The sequence below is a fragment of the Lynx rufus genome, unplaced genomic scaffold (genome assembly GCF_022079265.1).
Source record: "Lynx rufus isolate CCGP_SWC_20201006 ecotype Redwood Valley unplaced genomic scaffold, mLynRuf1.p SCAF_1, whole genome shotgun sequence".
Taxonomy (NCBI): domain Eukaryota; kingdom Metazoa; phylum Chordata; class Mammalia; order Carnivora; family Felidae; genus Lynx; species Lynx rufus.
The window spans coordinates 112,850,717-112,869,166 of record NW_025814823.1 but is presented as its reverse complement, the minus strand read 5'-3'; the positions used below and the strand labels follow the sequence as shown (position 1 = coordinate 112,869,166).

Below are 18,450 nucleotides of genomic sequence, written 5' to 3'. Positions count from 1 at the left end.
TACGGGTGAAATCACAGAGAAGCAATATACTAAAGCCCAGAGACGTTAGGTGCGGTACTAAACTTTGCACAAATGGAAATAAAATCCACAGTCTTTGGCCTGTTTCAACCACATCACTACCCCACACCCTCCCCCTCTAGCTCTCATTACACACCAACCTAAACCCACATTTCAGTTTGCTATCATTCCTCCATCCAAGCGTCACAGACGCTGGATAACTACATCAATATTCCTCTCTATGAATAGGAATAGTTAGGTTAGCCAATCTGTCTTAATCTCAGTAAGAGGAAAATGATTTGTCGTAAGATCCCGATCATGAGATTCTTTTTTATCTCAACAATTTTTGTTTGTTCTGCCCCTGGGGACCCCGCAGGCCCCTGGGAGAGTAACCAAGCATCTCTGCCTTGTTCCCCCACAGGCTGGGGAGCAGCACCTTCAAAAACATGCAGCGCCGGCACACAACACTGAGGGAGAAGGGCCGCCGCCAGGCCATCCGGGGTCCCGCCTACATGTTCAACGAGAAGGGCACCAGCCTGACGCCCGAGGAGGAGCGCTTCCTGGACTCAGCCGAGTATGGCAACATCCCCGTGGTCAGGAAAATGCTGGAGGAGTCCAAGACCCTCAACTTCAACTGCGTGGACTACATGGGGCAAAACGCGCTGCAGCTGGCCGTGGGCAACGAGCACCTGGAGGTCACGGAGCTGCTGCTCAAGAAGGAGAACCTGGCGCGGGTGGGGGACGCGCTGCTGCTCGCCATCAGCAAGGGCTACGTGCGCATCGTGGAGGCCATCCTCAACCACCCGGCCTTCGCGCAGGGCCAGCGCCTGACGCTCAGCCCCCTGGAGCAGGAGCTGCGCGACGACGACTTCTACGCCTATGACGAGGACGGCACGCGCTTCTCGCACGACATCACGCCCATCATCCTAGCGGCGCACTGCCAGGAGTATGAGATCGTGCACATCCTCTTGCTCAAGGGCGCCCGCATCGAGCGGCCGCACGACTACTTCTGCAAGTGCAACGAGTGCACCGAGAAGCAGCGGAAGGACTCCTTCAGCCACTCGCGCTCCCGCATGAACGCCTACAAGGGGCTGGCGAGCGCTGCTTACCTGTCTCTGTCCAGCGAAGACCCCGTGCTCACCGCGCTGGAGCTGAGCAACGAACTGGCCAGGCTAGCCAACATTGAGACTGAATTCAAGGTAACTCTCCCACTCACCACTCTACAGACAGATTGCCCAGAGGGCTCTTCCAGGTGTGTCCAGTAGTCAAATGAGTTGTCTTCCGGTCTCACGCAGGGTGAGGGCCCTGGGGTCTCGCTGGCGCCCGGGGTGGAAGGGGACCTCCTCGACCTGGTCAGATGCAGGCCTGAAGGAAAAGCAGCCCCTTAGGTGGGATATTTGAAACCATATACATGTAAAATAGAGGTTGACGTAAGCCCAAATCCATACAAAACAAGCAGCACACAGGCAGGAGGATACTGCGGTCGTCCTGTAAATGCCTCATTCGGCTCTGCCCCCAGGGAGCTCTGGAGTGTCTAGGACACCTTGCATGTTTCCTAGTCCAGGTCTTGGACTTCTTGATTGTGTCACCTGAAAGGTTTTGTCTTGTCCATCCTGGACTGCATTGATCTGTGTTTGGTCTCACAGCCAGTGCTAGAAAGGCTTGCCTGCAGCCGTTCTCACTGTAGCAAGCTATTACTATTGTTCTGTCAAGGGGTTCAGGAAAAGGTGCATGGAAATGAAAATAAAACCATCTCTGTAATATTGGACTTGTCACCTCAGTAGACAGGCCCAGGGCAAAACTCTATCGATGCACCCCCCCCCCACCTCCTGAGAACACCTAGACTACCAGGCTAGCCCAGGGGAGACCCATCTCCAAAGTCCACTGTTGAGTGGTGGAGGGATCCTGTGCGGTAATTGTCAACTGACACTCTCTGTTAAAGAGAAGACTGGGACCTAAATCTTTTGCCACTATTTAATAATACTTAGTGAGAATATTTCGTGGGCACTTATTGTGTGCCAAGCATTAACTGCCTTACCTATATGATGCTGTTTAGTCCCCTCAACAACCATTAATTTGGATACCATTATAATCCCCATTTTATGTGAGGGCACACAGGTAGAGAGATATCATACAGCTAGTAAGTAGCAAAGCCGCTGTTCTCATCTAGGCATTCCAGAGCTAGCTCTTAGCCTTTCTGGGAATTGTTCATGCATTGGGATTCTCGGGGTTTATTTGTCTTTGAATGATGAAGAAATTCTTGGCTGCAGAAGGTATGCCTGGAAGGGTAGGAGCTACAACTAGGTTCATAATTTCTAATCCTGAGCCATCTTATCAGAGCCTATGATGCCATGGAACATACAAAAAGGTGTCACATGCATGGCTGACCATGGAGGAGAAACCTGCAGGAGAAAAGTGCATTGTCCAAATAAGGTGTCGCTGTAAGAGCTGTCCCTGGAGGGACACAAATAGGTGGCCGAGGATGGGTACCAATTCACAGCAAGGGAAGCCCCATGGACCACACAGTGTTCAGGGAGATCTCAAAGGAGGCAACAGAATGGGGCTGGGCCTTGCAGAGCAGGAGGAATTAGATCAGTGGGAAGGGAGAGGAGGGAATTTGGAGGAGGCAAGTGAAGGTGATATCCAGAATGGCCCAGAACAGTCAGGGGGCTTCTGAGAAGCTGCATGTGACCATAATAAAGACTTCCTGGGGGCGCCTGGGTGGCGCAGTCGGTTAAGCGTCCGACTTCAGCCAGGTCACGATCTCGCGGTCCGTGAGTTCGAGCCCCGCGTCGGGCTCTGGGCTGATGGCTCAGAGCCTGGAGCCTGTTTCCGATTCTGTGTCTCCCTCTCTCTCTGCCCCTCCCCCATTCATGCTCTGTCTCTCTCTGTCCCAAAAATAAATAAACGTTGAAAAAAAAAAAATTAAAAAAAAAAAAAAAAAAAAAGACTTCCTGGAGGGGCACACAGGAGGCATGCTGCAGAGATGAGCTGGGGGCAGATCTCAGAGGGTTCTGTGTGTCAGATGCTATCCTGTAGGACATGGGAGAGCCACTGAAACTTGCAATAAGGGGGCTAAAATGATGAAGCTAAGTTCTGGAAATTTAGTTCACTGGTAGATGAATTAGAGGACCTGGAGTGTGAGGCCCTGGGACTAAAGATAGGGACAATTTAGTTGTGTATGCGTGAGACCACAGAGGCCTCTCTGAAGGAATAGATCACCCACAGCCACAGACAGAAAAGCCAGGCTCACAAAAAGCTGCAGGGTACCGCAGACTGTGAATAGATGAAGAGTCCTATAATTAATTTTACCCCATCTGTTCCCCCTATCTTGGACTGATCTACTGAAGCAGAGCAACTTCCCAATTCCTGCATTGTCCATAGCCTCAGCTAAAAAAATTGGTGGACTGGGGCGCCTGGGTGGCGCAGTCGGTTAAGCGTCCGACTTCAGCCAGGTCACGATCTCGCGGTCCGTGAGTTCGAGCCCCGCGTCGGGCTCTGGGCTGATGGCTCGGAGCCTGGAGCCTGTTTCCGATTCTGTGTCTCCCTCTCTCTCTGCCCCTCCCCCGTTCATGCTCTGTCTCTCTCTGTCCCAAAAATAAATAAATGTTGAAAAAAAAAAAAAATTAAAAAAAAAAAATTGGTGGACGGAGATGGAGAAATTACCCAAAGAAGCTCCCAAGAACGTAGGTCTTGCCTGTTCTTTCCTTGTTTCTGTACCATAAACTCCACCCACCAGTAATAAGACCAATGATATCCCAAGGAAGCTTGGTGGGATTTTGCTTATTCCCTCAGCTTATTCCCTCAGCTAGAGTGAATCTTCACAGGCCTTGTAAAAGAAATGGCCAACCCAATTAATTTAGATATTTCTGGCCAAGAAAAAAAAAACAATTCAAGGAAAAAAATTTTGGATCAGGTTATGTGGCTAATTGCACAATCCTCTACTTATCTGGAATTTGGGAACATGCCAGCCTTACTAAATAAGACGATGCTAGACTAACATTTGGAATTCCATCTGAGCCATTTGTTTCCTTTACAAAGACTAAAAGTCTAGCATATTTTAGTATATATAATATCTAAAAGTGGAAGTTTGTGGAAAGCATGATATTTTGATTTAAAAAGTAAGTTAGGAAAATTAGAGACAATTAAGAACACTACTAACATGATGACAAATCCATTCCACAATGCAGTGACTTACTCAGAATAAGAGTTAGCATAAATACATTTGCTGGCTATTAACATCCCTCTAGTTACCTTTGTTTGAAATAATGTCTTTCACATTGTCGACAAATGGCGCATTATAAATTAACATAAGCGTTCCTTTAGAACTTTATTACTTATTCAACTATCCTTGTATGTGCATTCCTGACATTATAAATCTTCTCAGAGAAGAGAGCAGCTTAGCAAAAGACAAGTCAATTTGTAATAAAAGAATAAAGAGCAAGTGTGGTTCTAAAATACACTCTTTAGGAGTCTGTCCTACTTTAAAGGGACGACACACAGCTGACTGTAGCCACGTGTTATGCTGATGACCCAGTATCATCAGCTGTACAAAAAGATACCGGGTTCCGACAGGAGGTGTCATATGTCATCCTCCAGATCCTCTAAGACACTCACTCTGGGAATGGCTCCTCCTGACCAGACTCATGCATGGAAACCTCAATCAGTTGCCCAGTCTATTATTTTTGAAGTCATTGTAATTTATCACCAGAATAGAGTCTAGTCATTAGCAAGAAGTACAGCCAATGTCAAGGTCTCCAGTAAATTGTGGCTAGAGTCAGATGCCTGCTAGCAAACCATTATTTTTGTTGTGGAAATTACATATCTCCTCAAAGATTTTTCTCATGCATCTCTAATCTTCTGGGGTCTAAAAAGATGCGAAAATTCAATGAGACCTTCCTAATGCCGTGTATGGTGCTCAGTAATCTCGTAAGCATTCCAGAAATACTTGATGAAGGGAATGAAGGAAATCCTCAAAGGATAATCATTTCAACTGATGAAGCACGTGATTACTTTTATCTGTGATTTAAACTCTTCCTACATGTATGAATCTAATAGAGCAATTTGATAGACACAGTAAATGGGAAAGCTCTACAGATGGGTACAGGGTGGGTAAGCGGATCAAACCCACACACATTAAATAACATAAGACCAATCATATGCTGCATTATATGGTGCCAGGAACCACTAAACTCCTGGAGGGCACCAATGACATTCTGATTAACTGGTTTATCTATATAGTAGGAGACAAGGAAAGGGAAGACTGGCATGGGAAGACTGGCGTGCGATGTTTTATCCTGATGGAACAGGCTCTATGTAGAGGCACCTGGAATAGCATGGAAAAAAGTAGGAATTTCTCTATCCCCATTGAGTTACAGTCTCTGCCACCAAGAACACAACAAGGTCTTCACATTTCTCTCGAATTAGTCTGTTTGGCTATATTCACTGATCATCCTTCTGGTAAATCTGCTGAAGATCCTCTTTATTTCACTGGTATCTTCCCAAATTCCAGGGCATCCTGTATATGCATATGGCTTATCTATAAAGCTGATGTTTCAAAAGGATTAGACGTGCTAATGTCTCTTCCATCCCAGAGTTATGCCAACAGCAGTGCCCAGTGGGAGCAGGGAGCAGTCCCCAGTGGGTGGGGAAAACTGTGGAAAGAGATTTAGGGATTTGGAAGGAAAGAGAAAACAGGGTGAGGATTGGGGTATCCCTCCTGCTCTTTGACCTTTTGCTTAAATTTAAAAGTACCCCATGTTCCCAAGTCAAGGGACTGTGGAGGCCCAAACACTTTACCTTCATTACTTAAGACTTGGTCATTCTGAATAATAACAAAGCTACAACTAAGCAGGCTTTTCATGTTGACACATCAGTATGGAGGCTGCTGATTGTGCTTCCATCAGCAATTTATTCTTATAGACCAGAGATGAGAAAAGTAGGGGGGGCAAGACAGCTAAAGCTTGTAGCTTCATCTTGCTTCAAGTGTTGATGTCAATGGGTTGTTAACCACAGGTATTATGAAAAGTAGATGATGAATTATGTATCGATGTTTGTGTTGCCATTTTAAGACCCATAAAAAAAAACTCTCTGGGCCTAAAATACCACAAATTAAAAATGCAAATAATGATAAATCAGACCAATTTGCCACCTGCTATGATCTCTAGTGAGGTCCCATTGTGTAAGGTAAAGGTGTTGAGATGACAGTTTGTAATCTGCTTGCAAACTTATCAAAATGGAAGAGAAAAGAGGAGGGGAGAGGAGGAGTAGTGTCTTTTTATTGTGGTAGGGAGAGCTCAAAGTACATCTGAATTCAGGCCATATGGAGCCAGGGAGCCAAGAAGCCAGAAAGCTTGAGTGAAGGCCCACCCAGGGCCTGAGGCAGTACTGAAAAGTTGAATACGTGGGTTGCCCCAGCATCCAGTGGAATCTGCATTTTGCACCTGTTTGTCGTGCTTTGAATATTTTTAGGATTTTTAAATTTTATAGGCCAACACTCTGGGAAAATAGATTTCCTTGAAGTTTGAAAGCCAGGCTGGTAGTATAAACAAATGCCTATTTAACATGCAGGAAATGACTTGAAAATTGTTTCCTTTTCCTTCAGGAAAATATTTTTTAAGCTGTCAAGGCTGCACATCTTAAAAGCAAGTTGTTGGTTTTTTTGTTTTTTGGTGTTTTTTTTTTTTAAAAGAGAATCTGGCAGAAAACTCCTTAAAGCACTCACTTCTATATAAATCCCCAGTACCCTCAGGGATCAGACTGTGTCACCCAAGCCCTCTGCTTGAGCATCTGGTGATAGAGAATGTAAGAAGAAAAGGATCACAAATGTCACATGATGAACTGTCATGGGACCACCCCCCCTACCTGAGCATATGCAGGTATGGTGAGAATAGGGCATACATGCCAGTCCACAGGTCCTGGAGCCAGAATCATCAGCTTCCATGTCTGAGAGCAAGATCCGGGGGACTGGCTGATCTCAGGAGAAGGGACAGACATGAATTCTGTGCACACTAGCTCTTTTTCTATTTTCCTACCTAAGCATTTGGAGGAACACTTTCACCAGGGCATTTGTTAATGAGTCATCATAGGAAGTGAGCTAATTAATGTATCCTTTCATGGCAATTTTTCATTGGGTCACAGCGAATGCCTGAAGTTATGTGATTGTCCTCTCCTAGGGTTTATGCCAAGAGTATCAGCCTCTAAAATATAGGGATAGTGTACGTTGGGTGACAAGAATTCAGGCGGGATAAGGAGGCCACTTTGCTTGATGAGGACAAGAGCAGGGAACAGGCTCTGCTGAGCACCCAGTGCAGCCATGCTTCATTTCCTCAAGCCTGTGGAATGGAGATCCAAGAACTTGGCTCTCTAATCAGACTGACCCAGCTTCTAATCCCAGTGCCATCTCCTGGTAACTGTGCAATCTTAGGCATCTATTGCAAATTCCTTTTCTTACTTTGAAAACTGGGGTATTAGAGCTGTAACATGTCTGAAATGGAATGCCTGTTTTCCCCCACCCAAACACTGGCTCTTACCCTAATCTCTGTAAATAAATAAATGAGTGGTGAGTGAATTAATGACAGTGACCTCCCAGGGTGCCGATGAGGATTAAATTAGATGAACAATATAAAACTCTGCAGGGAGGGGCGCCTGGGTGGCGCAGTCTGTTAAGCGTCTGACTTCAGCCAGGTCATGATCTCGCGGTCCGTGAGTTCGAGCCCCGCGTCAGGCTCTGGGCTGATGGCTCAGAGCCTGGAGCCTGTTTCCGATTCTGTGTCTCCCTCTCTCTCTGCCCCTCCCCCGTTCATGCTCTGTCTCTCTCTGTCCCAAAAATAAATAAACGTTGAAAAAAAAAAAATTTAAAACTCTGCAGGGAACCCAACCGACCCAGAATACATACATAATTCCTACCACCCAGAGCTCAGTGGAGATGAGCCCACTGGATTCCCGGCACAACTTTGCTCCCAATAAATGTAACTTAAGCTTCAGCACCTCATCTATTCAGAGGGTCTTCCTGATCTCTGCTAAGCTTCCTTCCCCCAACCCCTGAAGATCTTTCTGGAATGAGAAAAACTACTACCTGTGAACTCCCTGGTTAAAAACAGGCCAAGAGAATATTTCCAGTTGGAAAAATGCAGACCACTGAAAGTGCATAAGCCTCAAGCACTGCTAAAATATTGTTGTGGAAAGAAATGGCATGGGCAGGAAAGATAGAGCAGCAGGGGAGGGGGAGGAAGGAAATGGGTAGGCAGAGCTCCTGCCAAATACAGACAGAGATTATTTTTTGAAAAATATCTCCGTAGAAAAGATTCATCACTACACATACAAAAAAAAAAATGGGGAAAATATCATTTCCTCTGCAAGTGCAACTATCAGCGTAAAGTATCAGAGATAGGGACAAAATGGAGACAGTTCTAGAGAATATTAGTCGATGAGTAGCAGCACAAATTAAATCAAATAGAAATGAAGGATTTTTCTCTGAAAAAAAGTTATAATGCTATATAAATTAATCATCATAGGACATCATTAATCAAGTATGCTGCACACCCCATCAACACGCAGGCATGTATTTTACTAGGAGCAGTTTCATGGATTAAGTGTGGAAAACATGTCAGGAGGACAGGATGGGAGTATGGTCTGTAGGCCCAGAGAATATCACAACTGGGTGGACCTCGTTACAGAGCTATCTGAAAATCCAGCATTCCTGCAACAAACATTTATTAAGCCTGTAGTATGAACCAGGCTCTAGGCTGGGTGCTGGGATGATGATGAATAAGATAAACACAGTTCCTGCTCTCAGGACCTGATAATCCAGGGGAGGGGATAGGCATTCTTCATACAATCATACAGATAAACGGGGCTTTACAAATCATGCTGAGTGCTAAGCAGTAAAAGGGAGGTTTTATTTTATTTTTTTAAAGGGAGGTTTTAAAACTTGACTTAGTGGGACACCTGACCATGTGTGTTTAAAGATTTCTCTAAGGAGACATGTTTAAATGGAACCTGAGGCTATGGGAGACCTACACGGCCAGCAGGGAATGGGAAAGATGGCGCTAGGCATAAAAACTGCACATGAAATAGTTCGGTACTGATAGGGGAAAGAGGCCCTATGTAGAGAACTGTTAAGTCGCTCACGTTATAGGGAGGAAAAGGGAGAGGTGGCAGGTGACAGAGGCACTGAAGAACAGCACTTCACCCATGGCCTTACCACCTAATAAGTTGGGCTTCATTTTCGGGTAAATGAAGAGCCACCAAAAGGTTTCAGGAAATGAGTGAGTGACTCATATGTGCGCTTTGGAAACACCCACTGTGCCTGCTGTAGAAAATGGACTGGAGGGGACAAGGCTTGGAGGAGTTGGACAAGTGCTGCTGGAAAGGGGGGCCTCCCAGAAAGGGGGTGAGTGGCACATGAGAGCAAAAGAACCAACACATCTCAGGGCAGCTGTATGGTTCAGTCAGTTAAACATCGGACTTCAGCTCAGGTCACGATCTCGCAGTTCACAAGTTCAAGCCCCGCATCGGGCTCTGTGCTGACAGCTCAGGCCTGGAACCTGCTTTGGATTCTCTGTCTCCCTCTCTCTATGCCCCTTCCCCACTCGTACTCTGTCTCTCTCAGAAATAAATAAAAATACTAAAAAAAAAAAAAAAAGAAAGAAAGAACGAACGAACACATCTCAATCTGCCGGGGACTCAGCACAGTTGGAGCAATGGCACAGTCAGAAAAGGTGACCATCTATCTCCTGGCTGTGTCCAGGACAGCCTGCTTGTCCGTGAGGTTGCAGGGACCCTGCTTCTTCTGTCCCTGGGGACTCTCCGTGCTTCCCAGCAGGGAGCTCTCACAGTGCAGAGACACAGAGAGAGGAGGCAGAGAAGTGCAGGCTCCTCATCTTCTCCTCCAAGACAGGAGCCCCATGGAGTAGCAGCAGGGCAGGAGAGCAATAAGGATTCCCATTTTCTATCCAGGTATCTGGAGGTAGAGAAGGGTGTGGCCCAGGCCAAACTGCTCATTGCTAGAGCAGAGGTATTGGAAAGTGCGTTCAGAAGTGATATCCCCAGAAGAAAAAGAATTCTACTGAGGGGCGCCTGGGTCGCTCAGTTAGTTAAGCATCTGACTTCGGCTCAGGTCATGATCTCACAGTCTGTGAGTTTGAGCCCCACATCAGGCTCTCAGCTAACAGCTCAGAGCCTGGAGCCTCCTTCAGATTCTGTGTCTCCCTCTCTCTCTGTCCCTCCCCACCCATGCTCTCTGTGTCTCAAAAATAAATATTAAAAAAATTTTTTTTAAAGAAAAAAAGAATTCTACTGGATTTTAATCTTTCCAGTGCATCTTCCAGATTCTGAAGATATCTTTTTCTGTTGGCTGCAATGACCACATAAACATTTCATTAGAGGAAAATAGCTAAATCTTATCTTACAGTTTTTTCAACTGGAACTAGTATTAGCATAAATAAAAGTATGAAGTAGATCTCTCTCCCTTCTTCCTCCAGGTTTTTGGATGCTGAGAAAACCAGAGGAGGAGGATACTAGGGGCAGGCAAGGCTTTTCTTGGCACTGAAAATCCTCCCTATGAACACCCAGTTGAGTATAGGGGGATATATTAAGCTTAGCACTGCTGTGACAAAGTACCATGAATGTGAGCACTTAAAACACAGAAGTGATGGGGCGCCTGGGTGGCTCAGTCGGTTAAGCGTCCAACTTCGGCTCAGGTCATAATCTCATGGTCCGTGAGTTCAAGCCCCGAGTTGGGCTCTGTGCTGACCACTCAGAGCCTTGAACCTGTTTCAGATTCTGTGTCTCCCTCTCTCTCTGCCCCTCCCCTGTTCATGCTCTCTCTCTGTCTCAAAAATAAATAAATGTTAAAGAAAATAAAAAAATAAATAAATAAAACACAGAAGTGATTCCCTCACAATGCTAGAGGCCAGAAGTCGAAAATCAAGTTGTTACCAGGGCCATGTTTATTCTGAAGGATCTAGGGTAAGATCCTTCCTTGCCTCTTTCTTATTTCCTTGGAGATCCTTGTCTTGTTGACAAATCACTTGAATCTCTGCTCTGTTGTCACATAGTGATCTTCTGTTTGTTTCTGTCTTTTATCCTGTTCTTATGAGAACAGGCTTATACGGACCAGTCATTTGGGATTAAGGGCCCACTGTACTCCAGTAGGACTTCATCTTATCTAATTACACCTGCAACACCTTATCTCCAAATAAGGTCCCATTCTGAAGTTTCAGGGAGGATGTTAATTTGGGGGAGACGCTCGCTATTCAACCCAATATAGTGGGGTAGACTACCAAGTTGGGATAAACTGGGGAAGAGTGGGAAAGGAACCAAAACAAACCCTCAGAACAGGGCAGGATAGAAGGCCAGAGGTCAGTTATTTTAGGAAGCCAAACACAGTCCTAAAACTAGGAGGTTAGTCTTGAAGAAAAGGGAGAGATTGCTAATGCTTTCTACTGGTCAAGGTAAAAGCAGAGACAGAGATACTAGAATTCTGTAAAAGTGTGTTATGTGTTGTATTGGAGGGAAGTGGGAGGTTGCTGGCAGAAGCAATGGGGGAACCTTGGTATTGGGGCACTGCCCCTCTCAAAGACATTTTCAAGTGTTGGGTTTGGGAATGATGAACATAAAATACATTGATTACAGATTTTTAGAAAATCTAGAAAAGCAGTGGGAACAAAAAGGTCAGTGTTAATTCCCACCATCTAAGAATAATTCATATTTTGGTATTTTTTCTCCTAGTGCTCCCCCGACACCCAGGCACAAAAAAAAAAAAACAAAAAAAAAAAAAAACGTGAATAGAACTATGAGTCAGATGATAAAACATTACCATCATTTTTTGTTTCTCACATACACTTTATCCTCATTCCCATTCTCCCCCACCCCCCAAAATCACCCACTTGAATGTATTTATATTAATTATGAACATACATATGTATTTATGTGTTGTTCACTCAAGAACTATCTCTTTTGCAACTACCATGTGCAGAGTCCTAGAGATTGGGAACACTTAGAGACCATCGAAACCTGCAGCCTTCCACTTCCTCATTGTCACAGTGATGGACACCTAAACCGCTCTGTCGCCACAAATGATGCTGCAAAACACACCCCTATGGCTGCATGCGGTCCTATTTAAGTGTTCCTATGACACACCCAGGAAGGAATACCCAGGGTTAACGCCACTCAGCACAGCCGACTGCTCCCCAGAAGGCCTGCCCTTGGGGGCTGTGGCCTGCCACGTGCTGCCAGCTCTAGGTATTATCCCGCTTTCTCACGTTTGCCGGTGTGAGAAATGCAGTTATTGTAATTTGCATCTCTTCAGTAGTTAATGAGGTTGAACCTTCCTTCACATAATTGATGAGCCATGTGCATTTCTCCTCTCGGTGAACTGCCTCTCCCTCTCATTCCCTCATCCGCTTTTTAACAGGATTTCTGTTTGGAGTATTTTTAAATCTTCTTTCCAGAGTTCCTCATCTGTTCTAAATACTAGCCCAGTGTCTATTTCAGACACTGCAAATATCTCCTCCCTGTCTATCACTCGTCTATTAAATCTGTCTATGGCACCCTGTTTTGAAGAGAAACCCTTATTTTTGAAATAATTTGTGTATTTACTCTGAGTAAAAAAAACTCTTCCCCACGCAAGGTCACAAAGATATTCTCTGACATTACATCTCTTTTTTCTTCTATTACCTTCACGGATCCACCGTTCACTTTTAAGTCTTCAGTCCAACTGGAGGTTGCTTTTGTGTGGAGCATTGCATTTTTGCCTTTGTCCTTCTAGGGAGCTGGTTCCCCCTCATCATCTATTCAGGAACCCAACTTTCCCCCCACTGTGTGCCACCAGCACACATCAATTCCCACATATATGTGTGTCAGGTTCTGGACCTTCTGTTCCATCCCAGCATCCTAACTCTTCCTCTACCCACTCCTCCACAGTTTCATTACTAAGACTTTGCTTTATGACCTATTACCACATATGGAGATCCTCTTTTTTTTGTTTTCTGTGCAGAGATTTGTTTTGTGCGATGGTGACAAAGTCTTGTCATAAATAACTTGGAATCCTGGCTTTCTTACTGAATATTGTAACTTTGGCCTTGCCCCCACGTAATGTCAACACTTTATAAATAACAGTTCCTGGAAAATTGTGGTGTCCTGTGTTGGGAGTAAAACTTCTCCTTAAGTTGTACTGCGTGGAGCCTGTAAATTAACTAAGAAAAGGCAGATTAAAAGAAAAGACAGAGTTTATTCATAGACATATAGAAGTGCAGAAAAGAAATGGCTCCTTTAACAGTTAAGATGGGGGTTTCCATACCACCTTAGCAGAAAAAAAAAGTGAGGGGAAAGAGTTTCTAAGGAAAAAGAGGATGTTTAGGATACACATGAGCTTTTGAGGGAAAAAAATGGAAAGCATGAGTATTTGTGATGTTCTCATCTGGGTGCAAGCAGACAGTCTCCTTTTTAGCTGTTACCCTCCCCCCACCCTGACCCACAGGATTTGTGGCAGTTACATTTTGGGAACGTGCTGCTACGAAGTTTTTTTTTTTTTTTTTTAAAGTAAAAGAAGTCTAGCTGCTGGTCTGTTCAGATTTTTTTCACTTAAAATAATCTTCATGACATTCTGATCAATAAAAGTCAATCTCTGACAATTAATTCACTGAGTCCCCACCATGGAACAACTTCTGCAGTCCAGTATAAGGGAAGGGTGGGCCTCAGGGACTGAGGAAAGGCCACATGATGAAGGATATCCAGTCCTGGCCAAGGAGACAAACAGACCTGTGTAGAGGAGGAAAATAATTTTCCCTCCACCCTTCTGAGTGCACAGTTGAGACCCTTGTAGGAAAAGAAAGATTAACAAGAGGAAAATGGAAGTTCAGCAGCAAGTATATCTGATGTATACAAGGGAAACACCCAGGGAAAAATGAGTAACTCTCTGAGGTGGCTTAGAATTCAGAATTAAATACAGTCTTGATCAGGAAAGGGGAGGCGGATGTGCACCTCTCAGAAGAGGGTAAATGATTTTTAGGTAAGATGAATGGGCCCTCAGAAGAAGAGATGGGAGATGTGAGAATTTGTGACTGAGTCTGTCTGGGTGTGGGGGGCCTCTTCTCCTATGATGACTCCACCTTCCCTGGTTGATGAGGCTCCCATGGAGGGGATTCTTAACAATTGAGTTCCTTTTGGAGGATCTATTTCAGGCAGATAAGGGGGCACTTGCAGAGACCCTCCCCCTCATTTGCTGTTTTTCAAGAACCTACAGCTCAAAATAATCAATATACCAAAAGGGCATATTTTGGGGTGGCATGTCCTGAACTTCTACAAGTCATTTTTGGGGTGGCACATTCTGCTCTCCTTCACTGGCTACCTGGTAATGTCTGCACCAAGACTCAGTTTCCACAGTGTCACCTTCTGTCATTTTCTCTAAAACAGAACCCACTGCTCCCAGGGGCTGTGACAGTCCATTCATGAGGGAGAATGGGGCACCCTCGTTTTGTGAGAGGCTCCTTCTTGTAAACACCCACCAGCTGGCAGCCCTGAGCAGAATCAGAAGACAAATCCTGAAATCCTTGATACTCCAGATGGCTCTGCAGGACTGGCTTGGTGAGAAGGTTTGTGAGTTCACATCCATCCACTAACCAGCCCAGCCCAGCCAGCGGGTGGGCCAGGCAGGACCAGGGCAGCCTCACAGTCAGCTGCCAGTGGAGTTTTCACCATTTTTGTTGAAGTTCTATGAAAAAGACGCTTAAGAGACCCCTAGAAATTGCACATTAGGGTTAAAGGATTAAGTGGTAGAACAGAGATGGGAGAAGCCTAGAAAATGTGAATGAGTGACCTGAAGGGCTATTAGGAAGAAAGGAGAAGGCCACTGTCTGTCTGTATTTTCTAATGATCAACAAGAGCTGGAATTAAAAATCAATACTAAGAGGACAAAGATCACAGATTGGTCTTCCAAATGGCTTCGGCAACATGACCCAGATAGGCTTAATGTGTTTCCACTAAATTAAGCCACAGTGAGGACCAGCACCGAACGATGAGAATAACGTGTGTTGGTCCTGCCTTGCTGCTGCTGCTGCTGCTGCTGCTGCTGCATCCAAAACTGGTTGAAAAGTTCCTTGTCAGATGCAACAGCTCAGCCTGGAGCAGTCCAGAATTTGGTTTCCCCTTGAGGTTCCCTATATGGTGAGAGGTATACAGGAATAAGGGACAAATGAAGAAATCACCCATCTACTTCTCAAGTTTTTATCAAAGGAATGTATGATGTAAAAAATAATAATAGTAATGCAGATAGCACCCAACAGTATACAAGGAGAAGTGAGCCCCTCCCTTCCTTAACACTCTCCCTCGCCCCAATCTCGACTCCCAGACTCAGCCTTATGAAAAATGTCTTTTATATCTGGGCATAAACATTTTATTCATACACAGGCATGTATTCATATGTAGGTGTAAGTATATATGTATTCATTTGAGTTTTGCCTTAAATATCTTGTGACATTCTCCACATTCAGTTCCCGGCTTGCTTTTTTTCACTTAATAATAAAATCTGCAGAGATGTCGCTCCATATTGGCATCTACAAGTCTACCCCTTCCTCCCCAAGAGCTATAATAGAAGTGCTCTAAGAAATAGACACACTGTAATTTCTCTAACACTCCCTTCTGGGTGGTCCTTTAGGTTATTTCCAGCTTTTATTTCAGTACACAATGCTGCAATGAGCATCCTTGCAGCTTTGTGTACTTCTGTGTGCATAACTGCAAGCTAAACTCCTTCACATGGAATTGCCGGGTCCAAGAACACAGACATTTAAAATCATGCTTCAGACGGACGACTGCTCTCCCAAAGGGCGGTCCCAAATTATACATGTCACCGATGGGCTATAAGAGTACCTTTTGTACTTCTCGTGCCCACAGTGAGCATTATCACACTTCCTGTGGGTTTTATAGGTAAGAAATGGCCACTCAATGCTCTTTTACTTTGAATTTTTTGACTAAAATTAAACATTTTCTTTATTGTTCATCTGTGTTTCTTTTACCATGAATTGTTGGTTCCTGTTCATTGTTGGTTTCTTGGTTCATTCCTCATTTAATTTTTAGTTTGTAAAAATTATTTGTATGAAAAAGAAATCAGGGGCACCTGGATGGCTCAGTCGGTTGAGTGCCCAACTTCAGCTCACATCACGATCTGGCAGTTTGTGGGTTCGAGCCCTGCGTCAGGCTCTGTACTGACAGCTTAGAGCCTGGAGCCTGCTTCGGATTCTGTGTCTCCCTCTTTCTCTCTGCCCCTCCCCGCATTGCTTTCTGTCTCTCTCAAAAATAAACATTAAAAATTTAAAAAAAAAGAAAAGAAAGAAAGAAATCAGACCTTTCTCTAGGCTGCATGTTGCAAGTTTTTTCAGCTGGTTGTCTTTTCAGATCTCTGAGGGTATTCTTTCTGAACGGCAATGTTGTTCAAATTCTATAGGCTCCTCTCTGTCATTCTTTTGGTTGGGATTTCTCAGTTTCACGTCATGCTCGCAAAGGTCTCCTTACTCACAGATCATCAGGAAAATGCACCCGTGTTTTCTCCAGTGTTGTTACAGTTTCACTTTCGTGTATTCCACTATTCACTCCATCGGGAATTCATTTTGGTGTAAGGAAGAAATGCTCTCACCTTCCTGACGGCAACATTCCTCACCTCATTCCAGTCAGTCACCAAGATTTGATTCCATTTGGCAGACTCCAAGACACCTATCTACAAATATCAACCAGAGAAACTTAATGTCAAATGAAGCAGCAAGAAGGTGGCTGCCGGTCCACATGACTACCCCTTTGCTCATCAAACCCCAGCTACACAGATTTACACCATAAGTTTCTTTTCTTTCAATGTTTATTTATTTTTGAGAAAGGAAGAGCGCAAGCAGGAGAAGGTCAGAGAGGGAAGGGGACGGAGGATCTGAAGCGGGCTCTGCACTGACAGCAGTGAGCCCGATGCAGGGCTCAAACTCACAAACCGTGAGATCGTGACCTGAGCCACGAGATCGTGACCTGAGCCACGAGATCGTGACCTGAGCCAAAGTGGGACACTCAACCAACTGAACCACCCAGGCACCCCTAAGCCATAATGTTTTAAAAGACACAGCCAGAAGTTACAGTCAGCTCGTTTTAAATTTTCTTAAAAGGCTGCTTTTTTTTTTTTTTTCAGGATATGGATGATTTTAGTGTTTTGTTTTTAGGTTGTACAGTGGTAAAAAGTCATGGTTCTTTTCTTTTTCCATTAAGCTGCTTCTACCCTTGGATGCTGCCTCCCTGGAGTCCGGTAAATGACACAGACAAAAGTCAGATTGACAAGAGAAAAACAAATAGGAATTTATAGACAGGTGCACCCCATAAACAGATGAGAGAAGTCAGAGATGAGTAACTCAGGAGGGTGAGTAGGAGCTGGGCTTAGATGGCACCTCCACAAAAGAAGAATACATTTTTAGAGACGTGACAAGGCAAAGGAAAAGGACTTTGAGCTTCTGGGGCATTAAATCTCAGGAAGACTAACGGAGAGACTAATGGTAGATGAGGGCTAGTTTCGGCAAGGTTTGTTATGTAGATTCCTCTGGCCGCTGTCTCTGGGCTGATGGGGGTCTAGAATTGTCTCCTATGATTATCTTCTGTCCTTCTTGCTACAGAGAGGAAAGGGGAAGCCCTTTACAAATTTATGTCCTGCTTCTAGTCAAATAGGGGGAGGGCGGAGGGCTTTTCTTGTATCTGCTTCTTCTTCATTGTCTTCAGCTCAAAATAATCTTTAAGCCAAAGTTGCCTATTTTGAGGTAGCACATTCTGCTGCCCGCCAAGTCCATGAATTATAAGATGCTGGCAAATGCCACTGCGGCTTCTGGATCCAAGGCAGACTTCCACCTAATACCAATCAAGAAAACTGGCAGAACTGCATTTGATTACAAAAAGGAAAAAAAGTCTCTATCATTCAGAAATTTCATTGGGCATTGATAAACTAAGTATCTCTCCTCCTTTCCCATTTATAAATTATGTGATCAGCACCTACTGTAAGTGTTATGTACCCAAACACGGTGCAGGGATAGGAGATTCTGCAATAAATAAATCCTAGCACAGGCTTCCTTCCAAAACATGTATTGCCTGAGCAAACACACTTTTCCATCAGTTGTCAATGAGACAGATCGGGTGGTATGGCGCCACCTGCACTCTTTTGCTGACCCCGAGGGGACTGGAGGAGCTGGTAAGTACTGGCTCTGGTCACAGGAGAAGCAGTACGGCAGAAGACCCAGGAAAACTAAGAAAACGAAAGTTGTATACCTGGTCCTAAAATTACAGCAATGTGAGGATGACTGAAGCTAGAAACTTTCTAAATACTATCAATTCTCACACAGAAAAGGGCTCCCCAAATGCTTGCTGGCAAAACTATCTTTCATATTATTATGATCACTTTGTCTCTCCTACCTTCAGTGTGAAATTAATACTAATGCC

General features: G+C 44.6%; 1 protein-coding gene across 1 annotated transcript in view; it reads left to right on the top strand.

Moving 5' to 3' along the window:
* Window positions 1-425: 425 nt before the first annotated feature.
* TRPC7 (transient receptor potential cation channel subfamily C member 7) overlaps window positions 426-18,450 on the top strand; it is a 131,239-nt gene continuing 113,214 nt past the window's right edge. Inside the window, exon 1 of the mRNA XM_047097135.1 lies at window positions 426-1,196. Within this exon, the coding sequence (XP_046953091.1) occupies window positions 444-1,196 (753 nt within the window). The 5' untranslated portion in view covers window positions 426-443. The remainder of the gene's footprint in view (window positions 1,197-18,450) is intronic.